This window comes from Nannobrachium achirus (genome assembly GCF_963921795.1).
Source record: "Nannobrachium achirus genome assembly, chromosome: 19".
In the NCBI taxonomy this organism is placed as follows: Eukaryota; Metazoa; Chordata; class Actinopteri; order Myctophiformes; family Myctophidae; genus Nannobrachium; species Nannobrachium achirus.
The window spans coordinates 6,678,750-6,698,860 of NC_137826.1; the positions used below are offsets into that span (position 1 = coordinate 6,678,750).

At 46.8% G+C, this 20,111-nt stretch overlaps 1 protein-coding gene across 1 annotated transcript; it reads left to right on the forward strand.

The window, feature by feature from the left end:
- Nucleotides 1–13,547: 13,547 nt before the first annotated feature.
- LOC308304174 (uncharacterized protein) lies at nt 13,548–17,176 on the forward strand (the record flags this gene model as incomplete). The annotated part of the gene is made up of 2 exons (XM_080748733.1): nt 13,548–14,004; nt 15,345–17,176. 2 exons carry the CDS (start codon nt 13,548–13,550, stop codon nt 17,174–17,176), a joined length of 2,289 nt encoding a protein of 762 aa, XP_080604859.1.
- Between the last annotated feature and the right edge of the window lie 2,935 nt (nt 17,177–20,111).

Consider the following 20,111-nt stretch of genomic DNA (forward strand, 5'->3'; position numbering starts at 1 on the left):
TGTGTGTGTGTGTGTGTGTGTGTGTGTGTGTGTGTGTGTGTGTGTGTGCGTGCGCGTGTGCGCGTGTGCGTGTGTGTGTGTGTGTGTGTGTGTGTGTGTGTGTGTGTGTGTGTGTGTGTGTCGCGCACGAGAGAGAGTGCGTGTGCACGTGCAGCCATTATGCCTTCGTCTTCGTTTGCTATATGCGCGTGCTAGAGAAGAAAGATTCATTCTAACTTTCTCTTTGCAGCAGACATTTCCTGCATGGCTGAAAATATTTCCTGCTGTATTGAAATCCAACTCCGGTACAACTCTCCCTGGCTGTGAGAGAGAGAAAGAGAGAGGGATGGGGTTGGGGTTTGGGGGGGGAAGCAGAAAGAGGAGGGAGGGGACGTGAAGGAAAGGAGAAGAGTGAAAACGGTAGAGACACGAACACAGAGGTGTGCTTTTACAGAACGGCGCAGACAGACAAAATAGCAGAAGAGACGGATTACAGACACGGTCACAGTGTAAACACCCAGACCAAAGATTTGGAAACGGGGGGACAGTGGAGCAAAGTGAGAGAATCAGCGGCGGGTCAACGGCGGGGCCGGGGGAAGTCTTTGCCAAAACTGTGAATAGACTAGACGAGATTGTGACTCAAACAGAGAGAGAGAGTAGAGAAGTGAAAGGAGTGAGAGAGGAGGGGGGCCGTCGATAGGGGAGAGAGGACAGAGGAGAGGTGAGCTGTGAGGCGTTAGTGTGTCTCCAGGGCCCTCGGAGAATGTGGAGTAGCAGAGTTGAGGTTAGGGCGATCGGGGGAGGAGGAGGTAAGGAATGGAGAGAGAGAGAGAGGGTGGAGGGTCATTCAGGGTGAGTGGAGATGGTACAGGGGCAGGGTTGAGGTTAGGGCTGGAGGTGAAGAGGAGTCAAGGGTTTGACGGCCGAGATGACAGACACTGAGCAGTTCATGAAAACACCTGCTTCCAATCAAGCATCATGGCTGGCCAGCATGCATAGCCCCCATGCACCCCCCCCCCCCCTCCTCCAATTATGTTATCCGTTGTCACTCGAACAGCTGCAATGGAATATAATAATACAATGCCAGCAAACCTCCACTCAGCAGGATGGGCGGCAGGCAGGCCTAGAAAGGCAATTGCGAGACTGATTCCATTACTTTACCAGAATGGAGACAATGCGTATCCAACCAGGCCAATATTGAAGCCACACTGAATCACTTACTGTGAGCGGAGAGGCACTTTAAATGTCTGCAATGCAAAGACATGAAACAATGTCATAGCTGGGATTTATCGTCCCGATCTGTGGAAGGCGAGGACAGCCTCTCTAAAGGGCAATGACAACCACTCCTTCCACAGCCCAGATGGAGTTGGAGGTTCTCACGACGTTTTGTTTGCTTTTCAAGGAAGCCGCTGATTTCAAACATTATTTTTGCATTCTAACGTGCAGATTGATTTGATCAAGTCTAGTTTGCATATAGTCCCCGGAGAAAAGCTTGACTAACAAACTAAATTCAATCATCCATGACTTCTTAAAGCTGCACTGTGTTAGCCTGGCTTAGCCCGACAATATCTCCCTTGTGACAATGGCAGATATAGTGGGAGAAATATGTGAAAAAGGTGTTCACTTCCGGCAGAAAGCGTGAAAATTTGCACCTAGGGGTATTTTTGTGCGCTGAATTCAAAAATTGACGGTCCCAAGCACTTTTCTCAAATTCACTTTTCTCTAATTCACTTGCCATTGGGTTAGGGTTAGGAAAAAAAGACCCCCCAAAAATCTTCTTTAAGTAGCATGTGAGGGGTCTATCTAGGGGGTTTTCATGATTCTGAATCCATTCCAAGCATTTGTTTTGCACAAAAACATTCCTTGGGCAAGAAATGGACCCCACAAAACTATGGTTTAGTGATGAGTCATCACTTTTCACAGTTGTGTAGGGTCCATTTCTTGCCCAAGGAATGTTTTTCGTTTTTCGCTTGCAATGGATTCAGAATCATGAAAACCCCCTAGATAGACCCCTCACATGCTATTTAAAGAAGATTTTTTCCCTAGTATGGTAAGCGAATTAGAGCCACCAGATCCCATGGGAAAAGTGCTTGGGACCGTCAATTTTTGAATTCGGCGCACAAAAATACCCCTAGGTGCAAATTTTCACGCTTTCTGCCGGAAGTGAACACATTAGCCTATTTTTGTTACATATTTCTTCCACTAATAGAGTTTAGGTGCACTAATATAGGTTAGCACTATGTAACTGTCCTGTTCTACACCAGATTTGAACCCGATTCTCCTGTGCAACTGCTGCACTTTCTACCACTAAGCTAATAGAGTCTGCCTGCTTGCTCTGGGGAGAAATTGAATTTTGAACTTCATGTCAAAGTTCGTGTCTACAGTAGAAGCAGGATCTAATGTCTCAATAGTCTTCTATCCATCCCAATTGCATAGGATATATTGTATTAACATACTGTACCAAAATATAGGAAAACATTTAATGTTATTCACACACATACAAAAATAAAAAAATAAAACATAGCGCTTTACCATGTAAAGATATTTAGCCAAGATTGACCAATGTTTCCAGATACATTCTGTAAAACTATTAGTGGGAAATGTTGCTGAAATGTCTGTCCTGTATTTACAGTTTGTGTGATAAAGGAATAATGTTGAGTCTTCATTGTTAGCTTTCAATGTGATGACAGTTGGCACCTGTATTCATTTGGACGGAACTTGATTGCATCATACACTATTTATACATTTCCTGTTGTCCTGAAGCAACTCTGAGGACGACCTGTTAGCTTGAGACGCGTCCGTTGCTCTGGGAGAGTTAAATAAGAGGACATTTATTGTCTGCTGGCTCTTTTGTCAGTTTCATGAAATATGACCAAAGCTGTGAATGGATAATGACGTGCATTAACACCGGTATGGTCCTTTACTAAGTACACACACCGTTGTTGAGGGAGGAAAGGGTGATGGGCTTATTAATTTTCCCTGTTCAGATTTCCACAGCTGGTCCAGACATTCAATCCCTCAACCTTCCGATCAGAATTTTAGACTACAACTGGGTCACAACGGAGACCAATGATATGCGAGGGGATATGGAGAGAGAGAAGAGAACAGAGAGAATGGGAGAATCAGAGTCTGGCATTTTCATTTTGGGGCCTGTTTGGCTGCAGAGTTTGGGTTAGGGAATACGTTTGCTTTATCTGCTGAAGCAGCACTCAACCGTTTCAGAGTGCTGTGTCTTTCTGTGTTGAGGGGCAGACAGTTTATTGGCACTCTAACCCTTAACCCATAACTGGTTTCATAATTCATAACGGGAGCGTGAGTGAGGGGGAAGTGGGGGTACAGTGCAAGAAGAAGGTAGCAGAGCTGTGAGAGGTATCGGTGGAGTGAGGAGGTGTCTTGACATGTATGGGGAGACGAAGTATCTCCAGAGCCCAGCGGAGCACGAGGGCAGTCTGTCTGTCAGTGTGGCTCTGGCTGTGGATTCTCCTGTCACTTTCATGTGGGCCAACACTCCTTCCCGGAGCTGCTGACTGCCGTTAATGCGTTTACCATCACGTGCGCGCGCGCACACACACACACACACACACACACACACACACACACACACACACACACACACACACACACACACACACACACACACACACACACACACACACACACACAATACACACTCAGTCCTTTGTAGGTCCACTCAGATACTGTACTGTACAGTCATATCTTCCCTTCAGAAAAGCTGTGTGTGTGTGTGTGTGTGTGTGTGTGTGTGTGTGTGTGTGTGTGTGTGTGTGTGTGTGTGCGCGCGCGCGTGCGTGCGTGCGTGCGTGTGTGTGCGTTTTGTGCATGAGTGCATGCAGGCGTGCGTGCACATGGCCATGATCTATGGAAAAACTGAGCATATCATCTGGTAAAGGAATAATCTGTCAGGAATTATCCTCCTTCGACTTTTTCCCTCTCCCTCTCTCTCTCTCTCGTTCTCTCTTTCTCTGCACTTTCCTGCCTGAACCTAAAAAATATATAAACAGTTTTCAACTTGGTTTGTTTGTGTCCATGATGTCTGCTTTAAACACCAGAGCCAGAAGACATCTGGGACATCATGTCTGTCTGCCTCAAACATTGATAAATAGATCTGGGCTTTGTGCAGCCTTGTTGCTTCCAGTTGTTTAATGCTCAGTGATATTGATACAACGTGAACATAGCAGGTAACTAACGTTGCTCACTGTCATATCAGGTCTCTCAAGAACATTGAGATTGGCAATGTCGGTCTACGTTATGTCCAACACTATGGTCTCAAATAATATACCACAAAAAGTATTGTCTTGTTCTACCTTTCCTATTGTCACTACAGTGGCAGAAGACACTTTACTTTTGGAAAAGTACCAGTACCACAACAGTTTCCAGTAAAAGGCCACATTCCAAATAGCACTTGAGTAGGGGCGCCCGCTGGCCTACTGGTCCGGGCGCCAACCACTTTGGCATTGCCACATAGGCATGGATGCCTGGCGGTGTCGCTGGTTCGATTCCCGATCCAGACGACCTTTCACTCCCCGTCTCTCCCCCCATTTCCAGTCGGTCTACTGTCCTATCAATAAAGGCTTAAAGCCCCCCCAAAAAAACAAATCTTTAAAATAGGACTTGAGTAAAAGGACAAGTATTGTCATCAAAATATACTTACAGTACCAAAGAAAAATCTACTAAAATAGCTGATCTACAAGCTCACAGGGATTTGCGATGCGACATGTTGTGAGCTTGTAGATCGGCTATAAAATAGCTAGGGATTGATTGATTGAAGACTTTATTAGAAGTTTGCATAGGAAAATGTACAGTTTTATGACAGTACAGTTCACTGGTTCAAGGTCAACTAAAAGGAGATCTTAGTAAGCTTTTCGGCTTATTTACACAGGAAACCTTTATGTATCTCATATAACATTGAATGAAAGACCGATAGAACACAGTACTATGCAGTAGAGATCGTCAGAAAAAGCTAAATGCAAAAAAATAAATAAAGATATTTATAGTAGTATTAAGTAGTTAATGCATGTTTGGTTTTAATAATCAAGTAAAGTAAATGTACCAAAATCTTTAATTTTGAACAGTAATTGAGAGAATCCTACTGAGTTTGGTGACCTCATGAACATGTCTTCTAGTTCTAGTGCTATGAGTGTAGGCCAATTAAATGTACGGTTTATCTCAAAATCTAATGGGCGGATTGCCATGAACTCGCTGAGTGCATTCATGGTCCCTGGAAGATAATGACAATGTTGGTCGGTTCAAACCACTTTGGACTGGTTGGGTGAAAGGGGCAGCACAGCCTCTAGCCAAGGGGTCTTCAAAGTTTTCAGGCCAAGGACCCCTTAGTTGAGAGAGAGAGATGGAGCAGGGACCCCCACAACCTTTTTCATAGTCTCTATATGGTTTCATTAGCACAATCATCTGTGTATTTTGGATTCATGTCAATTTGTCCTTTCAGATATTTAACCACTTGAACCGTCAATACTTAATAAACTTGACCTTTCACTCTGTACTTAGTCTGCTCTTTTTTCCCCTCTACACAAAACCTCTTGTAGATCTGCTATTTTTGGCCAAAGTTCTCAGAATATGGACACTATGGTTCAAGTGGTTAATGTAAAAAAGGCGAGAAAAAAAAGGTTTCTATCATACAAAGATTTGGAGGCCCCCCTGTAGTGACTCTGAGGACCCCCTAGGGGTCCCGGACCCCCTGTAGAAGACCCCTTCTCTAGCCCCTAATGGGACTTTCAGACTCTCGGTTTTATTTTCAGACAGCCAGTATATCAGAAAGTTGGCCTCAACACAGCCTCCACAGTACAACATGGGCAAACCATATCGATTCCTCTGGTACTGTCAGCAAATATGTAATAGCTATCGTTAACAAGTTCAGATGCCTGACATTCTACACATTTCTGGCATGAACTCTACTCGGCAGCGGCCTGTGAACTATTTTTGTCCCCGCAAACCCTTTCAATTCATGGCCCTGGTAGCAATTGTCACTGCATTCCGTATAATAGGATTTGTAGTTTCTTAAAATGTAATTATTTCTTTCTGCGTTCTAGAATTTGACAGAGACCCCCACTCTCGTCAGATGTCTGGGGGTGAGATGTACTTGTTGACAGTGTGGGGGCGTGGATGAAGGCCATTTATGTATGGCTATGGAAAGATGAAACATATGGAAGTCATTGCAGAAGTGGATAAAAGTATCGTCTTTTTCCTCCACTCCAGCGAAATCACCAGGAATGCCCTCCCCTCCATTATTTGACCACAAGGCCGCAGCTAATTGCTTCAGTGTGTGTGTGTGTGTGTGTGCGTGTGCGTGCGAGCGTGTGTGCATGTGTCTGCGACACCAGACACCAGTGGTTGGGAAGTCTGACCAGCTGCCATGTCCCACTGTATTAGCGATAGATGAGACACTCCACATTAAACCAAACGCTTCGATAGGCCTTTCAGACTCAGCCTGCACGACACTCTGTATACGGTCATGCATATCACAGCTGGGCTTAATAGCAATCTAGTTTCCTTGATAGCGATGTGGAAGTCGTGGTGACCGCGAAGGGACCCGAGGCGGGCCGGGCTTCATTTGGCCAGGGAGTTTATAAGAACTGTTTAGATCAGTGTTTCTCAACCACTGTGCCTGGGGACCTTTGGTGTGCCCCTGAGAGTGTGCCCCTTGAAACTGCTTGAAAGCCAGTATTGTATTTATCATTTTAAAAATGAGTTAAACTAGTGAAAACAGCCGATCTACAAGCACACAACGCCTCGCGGTGCGAGGCGTTGTGTGCTTGTAGATCTGCTGTTTTCACTACTGTCGTGCGACAGCCTTGTATGATGAAGCAGGGCTTTACTTTGCGAAGAAACGTACACATTTTAAACTTGGAGATACAAGGTTTCTTTCCGACAGTGACGATATTTACACCTCCGTATTATGTTGGCGTGCCCATGGATTCGTGGGACATGAAAAATGTGCCCATGCAGAAAAAAGGTTCAGAAACACTGCTGTATACGGTCAGCATATCACAGCTGGGCCAAAAGCCCTTGATAGCGGAAGTCATGGTGACCGCGAGGAACCCGAGGCGGGCCGGGCTTCATTTGGCCAGGGAGGGGATAAGAGCTGTTTAGATGCATACATCAAAGCAGTGGGACAGAATGAAACCAATACATGACGCATCCCGTCCACAGGCCTTTTCTAAACCTCGCTATGTCGCCCTTGCAGGCATGTGCGGTTCGAGACCATGGACCATGAATGCTATGATGGAGGGCAGGAGGACTTTGCTGGATAAATAGGGTTCGATTAGACATTTGTGCAAATGATAAATAGAAGAGTCGGGTTTGGAGCTGACTAGCTGAGGGGAATAGTGTGAGGTTTTGGCCGGTATAAGTCCTCTCAGAGGCAAGTAGAAGAATCGCCAAGATATTTGTTAGTCCCATCGGCTTACGTGGCCAGCAGTGGCGAGGAGTCACAGCGGCGGAAGGTAGGATATGATCCGTCAAGCTGAGACATGGACCGTGGTAAACATAAAATCAAGAGATCTGCATGTTCCATCACAGCTTTGAAATGACCTCCCTCCAGGGACGTGCAGAGAATGTTAGAGAGGCAGGGGCTGACATAGCTAAAAGGGCCTTTTGGTGAAAATATCGAAAATAGCAGACCTCCTAGCTCACAACAACGCCTTGTGAGCTTGGAGGTCTGCTATTTTCGGTACTTGATACCACACTAAACTAAGCATAATCAAGTCAATACTGGAGATGTGGCGTAACGGCATGGATTTCTACACGCAGAGGGCAATTCTTTCAACATCAGATGCTGCGTTCAAGTTCAGGAGAGTTTGGACAAGACAATTTCTCTTGAATGCTGCCCTCAGGTATGGCATGGAAAGAGGGCATTTGCATTTCTTTCACCATAGTAAAAACTGCATTCATGGTCTGGAGAGGGCACTTTTTTACAGACAGATACAAGGGCAGGGGCTCAAGCCCCCTTTGATGTCTATGTGTGCATGTGCCTGCCTCCCTGTCAGTCAGGGCTGCAGAAGACTCATTCCCCATCTTCTGCTGCAGTCTGAAATCTCAGCTCGTCAGACCCCGCCTCATCCCCTGGCACTCCGTATTTCACTGTATCAGTAGCCTACCTGTCGCCTATTTAGATAGTCGCTAGTTATGTTATCCAGATGTCTTGTTCACATATAGGTCTGCCCGTGTGATTGGGAGCTAGAATCGTGAAAAATGAGGGGAACTGTGTGTGTGCACCGAATAAGGAATAAGAGAAACGCTTGTCTGTTCTATCAATTACAGTTCTGGAATTCGTCTCCGGGGGGGGCGTGGCTGTCTGAAGCAGGGCAGGAGGGGTCAATGGGGCAGGATGATAGAATAAACAGACAGAATGAGAGAGAGAGAGAGAGAGAGAGAGAGAGAGAGAGAGGTAGAAGTGCTGGAGTCTGGGGGTGGAGAGGAGAGAGAAACGGAGAGATTGCTGACTCCTTAAAGCCCCAATACACAAAAAGACAAAAGACTGAGGCAGAGAATTAAAAGGAGGGGGGAGACGGTGCGAGGGCAGGAGATGGGGAGGTTTGGCGGGAGAGAGGAGGAGGAGGAGGAAGGGGATGAGGAAGGGATCGGGGGGCTGAAGAGGGTAAAGAGGGGATGAGAGCTGAGGGGAAATGAGGGGATAATAAATAAATAGGGAGGACGGAAGAGTGGGAGAGAGGGGAGGTGGGGTGGACAGAGACAAAATAAGGTAGAGGGAGAGAGGAGGGGAGGTGGGCTGGGGATGAAAGATGGAGGGCCTGCAGTGGTGGAGGAGGATGGAGAGCGGAATCCCCAGCGGACCTAATGGTTCTTTGGGATCTCTGGGATCCTGAGGTTTTGTGTTTGTTCTCTCTTAGTTCCGTTCCGACCCGACGCGCTGCAGGCAGCTTAGACGCAGCTGGAACGCCAGTGGTGGCGGCTGTTACATAACGGGGGGAAAAGACCGCGGAATAGTTAGACTGTATATACTGTCCCTGCCAAAGTCAACACGCCACAGCCAGCCGACTCATCTACTCTGTGTACTGACAGAACACAGGCGGCGGACAAATTGACCCGGGTGCAAATATACGCAAAAATACATGACTTTTCCATTGTATCATTCAGTCAACAAATGGCTTGAACTTGGAGCTTGAACACAGAGTGAATGTGTTTCACCCATTGTCCATCTTTAAATCATTATGGGGTAGAATGTCTGATGAGCATTCTATTTCATCCCCTTGTTATAAAACATTATAATGATATAATGGAGTCCAACAGCCATGCAACTCCTCCTCTGTGTGGTAGGCCTATCCCTAATTAGTTCCTTTAAAGGACAACTTTGTTTTTTTTACAACAAGGGTTCATATTTTAGATTGTAATAAGAGAACAGAAAAGATGAGTGATAAAATGTTTTCATTTACGGCTTTCTATTGTTTTTGTGATTTTATCGATTTTGATTTCGGTGGGTGGGGGCATGCATACAAGAGGCTAAATATGTCTTTTTAGACACAATAAGGCGGCGATTTCTTTATTACTAATTACAGTAACACTACTAAGCCCCATAAGTCACATCTGCCCATGAAGGATTGCCTTGCATCTTGGGAATGGGCTTATTGTGTCTAAAAAGGCATATTTAGCCACTCGTACGCATGCCCCCACCCACTGAAATCAAAATCATTAAAATCGCTATAATGATAGAAAGCAGTAAATGAAAACATTTTAACAATCTTGTCTTTTCTCTAATTACATTCTAAAATATGAACCCTTGTTGTAAAAAAAATAAAAAGTTGTCCTTTAACCACTGTAAACATGGTGGCCCTATTTTGGGAATGACACAGGCTCAGTCACATTTAAAAAAAAATCAACAATAGCTAAAATTGCAGATCTACAATTTCACAACAACGTGACGTTTTGTGTCGTAAATCGTCTATTTTCACTATAAGACGCCTCAGGCGACACTATAGCACTTTTTCCATTGTACAATGAAGTGTAAAATATGGTTTAAAAAGGGGATTAAGAAAAAGGGGATTAATTGGCCACTATGTTCGGTATGCTTAAGAGACATATCTGAGGAATTTGTGTAACCAGAGTAGTCGGTTGGCCGCTGACAGGCGTCTCCCAGGAGGTATTCTGCCACAGGCTGGGTTCGAACAACAAACCTTTTGTTCACCTCATCACGGCCATAAGAGAAACACATGGTTATCCAGTCTAGCACTTGAAAAATATTTGCAGCTCAACAGGGAAACTGGGTGTATTTCAGCAATGGAGCGATGTTACACAAAAGGAGTTCACCCTCCTCCAACCCTAATTTGCAGCCTAAATACACAACACAAATGACCACGCTATGAAACTATTCAGGTCAAAGTTGTAACTTTTTAGGCTATATCACCCACAACAAAGGATCCCATCGGCACAAAACCCCATCCATCCTCCCTGAAGTGACTGTGCATTACTTTTGGTTTGTGACGAACCGATTTTTATGCTTTGAAAAGTAACACACGGTGGAGTACATGATGTTGAGAATTTGAGGCATGCAGAGTTTGCCTTTCTAGTTGATATACTTTGCTTGATGTTGGTCTTTTATTGTACAGGGCAGGCTCAATGAAATGAGATCAATGTATTACCCAGACATTATTTGGATTGTTAACCCTTGTGTCTCCATTCTGGGAATGCCATAATACGCAAACGTTTGGCAAAAATCACACCCAGTGTGAAGTGAGCAGTGCTATTCATGTGTTAATTTAATTAAGGATCCCGCAAAAACTTGTCCAATGCACAAACGGACAAAGCCAGATGTAGGAGCGATTGGCTGCTTACAGGAGCACCGCTCCAAAAAAAAAGCCAAACTACAAGTTCACAACGTGGTGCATTGTGATGCGTTATGACCTTGTAGATCGGCTATATTCGGCAAATACATTTTATGTAGAGGAAGAAAATCGTCGGGCCAAGGATGTAGCCCTGTGGGGCCCCCGGTCAACGAAGTAAATAGTGTTTAAGTGGTTAAACAAATCAGTTCCGCCTGCTCACGTGCCGCATGCAGAGATTTACGGACGCCCGCGGAAGTCTTTGCCCTCGGCGGTCTTAAATCTACAGTATTCCCTGACGGGTTCGGATACCCGGGAGTCTCCCCAAGTGGCTACATTTTATGTTCTGTGGACTCTGAATATGCACCGTTAGCAGACACCGGGGTGGAATATCAGATTTTGTTTCCGTCTGTGCAATCCAAACTCTCATTGTGATGGACCAACGATCCGGCATGGGTGGTGAATGGTCTGTGACGGAGACAGGGGGGAAGGGGGACAGGGGATGGTGGACGGTAGGGGTGGGCGTAATCGGAAAATACAATATTTTCCCAAGCGGTAACACGATACACGATCTCATGACGATTCTTTTTCATGTAGTTTTTTATGGTTGTTTATTTTTCAGTTCAACAACCACCTACATGGTAACAAAAACTAAAATTAAAAGTAACAAACCATTTAGACCAGTGGTCCTCGAAGTGGGGTCCAGGGATGTCTAAATTGACCCTTACAAGTAGGTCTACCGGTATGTAACTCTGACAGTATACAAATGGAACCAAATGGACACTTGCGGGTCCATTTGGTTCCATTTGTATACTGTCAGAGTTAAGGGGAGACTGTGACATTTTAAAGTTTGAGAACTACTGACTTAGACCAAAATGCAGGTTTAAATGAATTCTGCAACGAATCTCTGCAATGAATTAACAATTCAACAGGCTTTTCATTGTATCACAATATATGAGACATCTCTGAAAAGGCATATCGTGGAGACATTGTATTGTCTCAAGTTCAACGATGTTTATCACCCTGTCGCCCACCCCTAGGAAGAGGGTAGGTGACCCAGGATGGTGGAAGGGGGCGATGGAAGGTGGATGGGGGACCGTTAAAGGGGGAACGGTAGAATGGTTGAAATGTGATGGTGGAAAGGGGGACCCTTCCACCATCTCCCCAGTCATTGGGTTGAGAGGTCAGGCTGATGCACATCTGGCATTTCCTGTTTCCTCTCCTCCAGATGCCCCTGAGCACCAGTAGAAATACACACCGACCGACCGCATGCACGCACGCGCACGCACGCACACGCACGCACGCACGCACGCACGCACGCACGCACGCACGCACGCACGCACGCACGCACGCACGCACACACACACACACACACACACACACACACACACACACACACTTGGACAGGTATTCTTATTCCACAGTCAAATGTTTCCATTGGACCATATACACAGTATGACTAGCTGGACTGATGGTATATGGACTTGATAGAGAGAGAGAGAGAGAGAGAGAGAGAGAGAGAGAGAGAGAGAATGGGGGGAGAGAACCGTTGCTTCTCACAGGGCCACTGACTAGTCTGACAAACTCTTTCCATTCCTGTGGATGCTGTGCAGCAGCCTGCAGTGCGTCTATGTCGTATATGCGTGTGTGTGTGTGTGTGTGTGTGTGTGTGTGTGTCTCTCTCTGTGCATGTGTGCGTGTGCACGTACAGGCCAAATAGTGGGGACAGAGCGGTGCCGTATGGTTTTCATAACTCTCCGATGGTTTTCAATTCAGCTGCACTCCCCCCCCCCCCCCCCAACCCACATCACCCCAAAACCTCCTCCACACACACACACACACACACACACACACACACACACACACACACACACACACACACACACACACACACACACACACACACATGCACACATGCACGCACACGCACATTACCAGCCCCCACTTCTAAAAACACACAATCCTTTTTCCTCTACGTAGCACCCCCCCTCATTTCTCCCTCCCCCTCTTTCTCTCTCTCTCTCTCTCTGTCTCTCTCTATCTCGCTTTCTCTTTCTTTCTTTCTGAGATTCAGGCAGGCAATACTGCAGATGCAAGAGAGTCCAGAGGCAAGAAGGCAGAAGAAAGAGAGAGAGAGGGGGGATTCTGCACCTGGATACAAGAGACCCTTACTGGATTTTAGGACTGGACTGCAATGACCTCTGAAACTGCTCTGGACCCTTAGGAGAACTTCAATGGGTCCTATACTGGTACTTTGATGGACTTCAACTGGACTCAACTGGACTTAAGACTTACGGTTCTGCAGGATTACACTGGTTTCTCTCCTGCTTTTCCAGTTTCATTCTGCTGAGGTCTGCAATCTGCTGCAGCCGTGTTGACACAGTGTTTTTTTCAGCCTCCCCAAGGTTTCAGTTGATGAGCTGATGAATGGACGTAAATTGATGCCACGCTGTAGGGCTACTAATCTTGTGTTATGGACTACATACAGATCATTAAGGTAAATTACTGTTGAGGTTGGATTTGTTTCCATTAGATGTAGGCCTAGCACATAAAGTTTTGTTGAGGTCAGGAAATCCAAAATACTCTTTGTTTATTTATTGAGAGCTGGTTGGTTTGCCTTTGGGATTTGTTTTAGTTTTGTTGATTGCTTCAGGGTTTAGGGCTTTCGCTAGAGTCAACCATAATTAGCCTCGGGTTTCGGTTTATTAGGACAAGGCAGGACTTTCATTTGGATGTTGTTTTAGTTCATTCCTCATGTCTTGGAGGAGGATGAGAAGGATATCCAGTGATCGCAGCTGCTGCAGCAGTAGCAGCAGCAGTATGAGTCTCCTGTGTGTGCTGTGGCTGCTGTGTGTTTGCGTGGCCCCCGGCAGCCACGGCCAGAGGCTGCAGCGGCAGGGGGAGACGGAGGGCGACCAGCCGGCGGGGAAGTCCCATCTGGCCGAGCGCGACGTGATCTGCCACCCCGAGGGATGCTACGCCGTCTTCGTCCAGAAGAGGACCTTCCGGGAGGCCGGCCGCAGCTGCCGCGAGCGCGGCGGGACCCTGGCCACGGTGCACGACGACCACGCGGCAGGCGTGGTCCACGAGCTGCTGTCGTCCGTGGAGCCGCAGGGGAGCCGGGCCCGCCTCCGCCTCTGGATCGGACTCCACCGGCCGCCACGCCAGTGCTCCACCACCCGGCCGCTGCGGGGATTCGTCTGGGTCACAGGCACAGTATTTCATCTTTGACCTTTGATGAGGCCTATGGCTTTGAGAAATCAGAACAAGACAGGGAATTGCTGCTGATAGAATATCCCGGTGACGGGGTCTGACCTTTTGACAGCTTAAAGGGATAGTTCACCTATTTTTGACATGAAGCTGTGTGAAATACTTGCCATTAAAATAGTGGTTACAAATGTATTAATCCATTAACAGAGTCACATGGTCAGAGTTCTGGTCAGTTTTAGATGAATATAAAGTAGTTCCGGTGATTTGGCAGGGGCTCATGGCCCAATCATTAAAAATAGATGAATCCACAAAACTAGCTTCATTTGTATTGTTGACCTATTTCTACCAAATAGACCAACTTTCGTTCAACTTTGACCCCTCTGTCACATGGTACTATTTTTTGTGTCCAGTATCACTACGCCGCTGCAACGTATTTCCCCAAAACAAGATGCTTTGCAGGCAGCTGATCAGAACGAAACCTCGATCTATATGGTAGAAATAGGCCAACAATACAAATTACGCTAGTTTTGTGGATTAATCTATTTTCAATGATTGGGCCACGCCAAATGGCCCCCACCCCATTGGAACTACTTAATATTCATTAGGAACTGACCAGAACTCTGACCACGGGACTCTGGTAATCAATTAATACATTTTTAACCACTGTTTTAATGGCAAGTATTTCACACAGCTTTATGTAAAAAATAGGTGAACTATCACTTTAATGGGGGGCCAAATCTAGACAAAATGTTAATTGACTAACCGATGAACTTTGATTTTATTAACAGGGCATAATTCATTGTTTGGGTGGATTCTTGAAAGGATTCACTTAGAGATGTCCTCCACTTTTATGTATCACTTTCTTAAAAAAGATTAAAAAATAAAAATCTTTACAAATATGGCAAAATATAAACCAATCCAGTAGTAGAGGGAGACTGAGGTGCCATGCTTCAGTAGCTTGAAGTACTTTAAATTGAACCCTGTCTATAACCTCTATACCAGAACTTTGGCCATCACCCAGGTCAACCTCCAGGGGTCAGCACTTACTGCATGGTTAATGCATTAACCCTTCACTTTGACAGGGACCACAGACGAGACAGGAGGAAATTCAATCTCGTCCCTGACCTAACCGCAACCCCCCGGCTCTGATTTACTCATTAGCAATCCTAACTCAATACTGGTTATAGGCATACACTACTATGACTCATACCTCATACGCCCCTCAGTCCTAGTGAAAAGCGTAAGACAGAAGATGTGAAGGAAATTGCGTGAGGAGGAGGGAGAGAGATGGATGGTAGATTGCTGTTGACCCTGTTTTTTTCTTGTCTATGTGTCTAACAGGAGACCAGGATGGGCAGTACACTAACTGGCTCCGTGATGAGGCACCGGGGGCTTGTGCGGCCCCTCGCTGCGTGGCCATGACGGTGCTCACCTCCGAGAGCACCCGCGAGAGCAGCGACAATTTCCGGTGGCTGGACGGCTCCTGTGGCCTGGCGCTGGACGGCTACGTTTGCCAGTACAACTACAGAGGGATGTGTCACACCTTGGACGACGAGGGCGGAGGAGCAGCCGTATACACCACCCCCTTTCACCTGGTCAGCACCTTGTTGACACACATTCCTTTCGGGTCCGTAGGCGCCATGCCCTGCCCCGCGGTTGATGACTCTGATCTCGAAACTCCTACCGAGGAGACCGTCCTGTGCATGGAGAGGGACGACGGGACGGTGGGCTGGTCCAGAGACGGGCCCCTCTGTTCGGCCGACGTCGACCTCGAAAGCCAAGACTGGTGCGGCACTGACCACGGGTGTGAGCACTATTGCCAGAGTACGGACACGGACTACTACTGCTACTGCTCCGAGGGCTTCATCTTGGACGAGGACAGGTACAGCTGCAAGCCCGACCCCCTCAGCCAGACCGAAGCCCCCGACATGTCTCAAGCCGACACCTCCGGCTCCACCGACCAGCCCCGCGTCAGCCCGGCCTGCGTGGCGGCGGGGTGCGAGTACGACTGCGTGGAGACGCCGCGGGGCGTCCGCTGCACCTGCCCTCCCGGCTACCAGGTGGGTCCGGACGGGCGCGGCTGTTCCGACGTGGACGAGTGCCGCCAGCAGCCGTGCCCGCAGCTCTGCGTCAACACGCCGGGGACCTTCCACTGCGCCTGCCACCCCGGGTACCAGCCCGACGACGAGGGCGAGTGCGTGGACGTGGACGAGTGCCTCGACGAGGGCAGCTGCGAGGGCCCCTGCGAGAACACGGTGGGGTCCTTCGCGTGCCTGTGCATCCCGGGCTACGAGCGGGACAGCGGAGGGGAGTGCGTGGACGTCGACGAGTGCGCGGGCGAGTCGCCCTGCCAGCAGCATTGCCTCAACTTCATGGGAGGCTACCAGTGCTACTGTGACACCGGATATGAGCCTCAGGCAGACGGACTCTCCTGTGAGCCTTCCCCTGAGGATGAAGAGTACTCCACTCTGACCCCTGACCCCAGTGACACCGGCCTCAACCCTAACGTCGACTCACACCCCAACCATGACCCTTACTCTCACCCCAACTCAGACTCCAACCCGAACCACGACCTCCCCTGGTCCAGCTCATTTACCCCTGACCCTAGCTTTGAAGTCGACCCTGACTTTGACTCTGAATGGCTGACACAGCCCCCAGATGAGCTGACCACTGACCCGCCTCCACCCTATGGGTCAGACGATCATCTAAACCAATGGGACGCCCTCTCCCCCAAGCGGCATCACACGGTCACGCCTCCGACGCGGTACGACAGCGACCAGTTAGACAACGAGGCCGAGTTTAAGTCGGGCTCTAGAGAGGTGGGGGGGAGAGCGGGCACAAAAGTGGGCACGAGGGCTGGAACCGAGACCGGGAACGGGGCCGGGTCGGGCACTGAGACTGTGGCCAGGGCCGCGGGGGCCGGGGCGGCGGGCACAGAGGACATTACTGGTGACGGGGCCGGGTCAACCACAGGCAAGCGGAAGCACGACAAGAGCTGGCTGCTGGTGGCCTTGCTGGTGCCTCTGTGCGTGTTCATCGTAGTGATGCTAGCTCTCGGCATCGTCTACTGCACCAGCTGCGCTGTGGACAAGAGCAAGAGCTTCTCAAACTGCTACCGCTGGATCCTCCCCGCCACTCCCCCTGAGGGGCGGGACAGCAAGCCCCGAGCATGAACCCTTAAAATAAACAAACACACACACACGCACACACACAGTAAAAAAAAAGAAACAAAATCCTCTCTCTCACACACACACTCACAAACACATGCGCGCACGTACTTTGTGTGGAACACTCATGATGTCTGTTTAAATGTCCTGACCTTAGTGGCGGAGGAGCAGTTGTAAAACTACCATTGGATATACTGTTGGCTGATTCAGATACTTGAGGATAACTTTCTAGGTTTGCAATTCTTTTCTCTCTTTTTGTTACGTTTTTGTTGCACACACCCCTGTAAATAATACACTCCATGTGTTTAGATTTCAATAAAAATCAATAAATTGAAGAAATGTTGTGTGATTGATAGGAACTTATGCAACTGTGGTGCAATAAAAGATAACCAGAATATGGGGACAGTCAGGAAGCGAGTGTCATAGTGTGTGTGTGTGTATGTGTGTGTGTGTGTGTGTGTGTGTGTGTGTGTGTGTGTGTGTGTGTGTGTGTGTGTATGTGTGTGTGTGTGTGTGTGTGTGTGCGTGCGTGCGTGCGTGCGTGCATGCGTGCGTGCGTGCGTTTAACTGTGTAAACATTCCATGGTGGGATGTGAGGGACATGGAGCTAACACATGAGCCACATGAAAATAGGCCTGATTTCTAATTGCACTTGGAAACGAAATGTCTTTCATCTTCCTCAATTTGGGCTGCTTTGTGCAACGTTGAGGGTCGGAAGAGGGAGAGCGGGCGTGAGCTGGACAAGCCAATGAGTTGCGACCGCTGCGTTGGCCAGTACCAAAGAACTGTATTAGCATAATGATACATGTTGTTTTTCCTCAGTGAGAACTGAGAAGACCACTGGTGTCATATTCCTCATGGTTTGGCAGGGAGATACATGGTCTAAAATATGAAACATACCAAAAATATGAAAACGTGGCAAAGAAAAGAAAACTGCGTGGCAAGAGGTGAAGCTAGTCTGAAGGCCGGTCTGCTGGGCGGGGTGGGGGTGGTAGTCTCAACCTTGATATGAGATGCATGCCTGGGCCTCAAAAGCAGGGGCGTCAATTGGGTATGGCAGGGGTATGCAGCTGCCATATACCCTGGGTCCAGGGGGGGAAGATAAAAGTTAGTTCTAAATGTGAATCCATGAATGTCTCTTTGTCTATCTGTGCGGGTTATTATGTTGGTAAATTACAGTAAAATAAATACAAATGCAAAATTTTACAAAATGGTCACTTTAACAAGGTTATATTATATTATAGGTATATAATTATATATTATATGTACTTCTTCTTAAAATAAATATATCATGCCTGTTGCTAAGGTATGGCAACATGACTGGTGTCTTGCGCGCGTGCAAGACACCAGTCATGTTGCCATACCTTAGCCTTTTCTGAACTTTTTCTGAGCGGTCCATTGACTTTATTTCAAAGCTTGTGAAAACGGGGCTTTTACGATTCTTTCCAAAAGTGGTGGGGGCATCTTCTGGAAGAAAGTTGTACTCGCACCCCGCTGCCACACAGCGCATGGGTCTTCAACGTGGTTTCCGGGACCCAGGGTCCTCAGAATGACTACAGAGGGGGCCACCAAATCTTTGTGTAATAGAACAACTTGAACCTATAGCATCCCTATTCTGGGAGGAACCTTCGTCAAAAATAGCAGATCTACGAGCTTTGCAATGTGTAATGCTGTGACTTAAGCTTGTAGATCGATCACTGATGATAGTGCTGTCAAACAGATCTATGAAGCTATCTGAAATCTGTGAATAAATATAATCTGCAACACAATTGTATATAGTGTCGGGGTCCCTGCTTCATCTCTCTCTGAGCTAAGGGCCCCTTGGCCTAAAAAAACGTTGAAGACCCCTGCGTTTAGCACACTCAATATATGAAATGCATGTTAGAGTGGAGGGAGTAAAAGGTTATTGTTGTCATTCCATTTCATTTTAAATGCACCACAAAGTGGTGTCAGATGAGCCCATTTTGATTAATAAATAAACCAATGTTCACAGTAAACCACTAAACACACAGACATTCAGACACCCATCGGCATAGGTTTCCCTTCACTGCATGATATACCACAGCCAACCAACCCTCACGCCTCAAACGGCCCCCCTCAACCCACATGGGATTTTTCCACAAACAAAGAGAAAGATGATGATGACCATGGAATATATTTTCTAAGAAACAGAAGACCTTTTTTGCAGAAGCTGCAGAAGAAAAAGAATGCATGTGTTTGATTTGATTTCTTCAAACCTTCGTACTTTTTAACCCTTTCAATAAAATAAAGATAACATCTAAAGACGTTGTCTATAGTGGCCAAAGAGGCACCATTTTCAACAAAGAAATAAACCCAGCACTTGTGTTACCAATGTATGGTAAAGCTATTATTGAGTTACTGATTTCCCTCTAGATTGCAATCAAGTCAAGTCCCACTCACTCCGATGGTGATGCTCTGAAAAAGACATCTGCTGCACTGTAGGCCTACCAGTGATCAGCACTGTCATGAAACTGTACTTTTTCCTATGCAACCTACAAATAAATTCTTCAATCAATCAATAAACTGTTACATAGCACAATGTTTAAATATTGTATAAGACGTGATTGTTTTCGCTAGTCAGAACAACTCAATGATTCAGTGATAATTTGATAATCACTAGGCCTAGCCTATTTAGGTAAATGTGGCATCTATATTTAAAGTGATCCCTGGCTAATACGACAAATATGCCTTAATACATTATAATTGTCCTCTATAACGGCAAAGTAAAATTAAAAACACCTTAAATATTTTATTTCTTCTAGAAATAGCTAATCTTTAACTTAACAGTGTCGCAAGTTGATGATGTCATAAATGTCATGTGTGATCTATTCCTATGGAATTTATGGCATGCATGTGAAAATAAAAACAAACTTAATATTTCCTATGGTTAATATGAGCATCAAATCAATATTTCAAATGT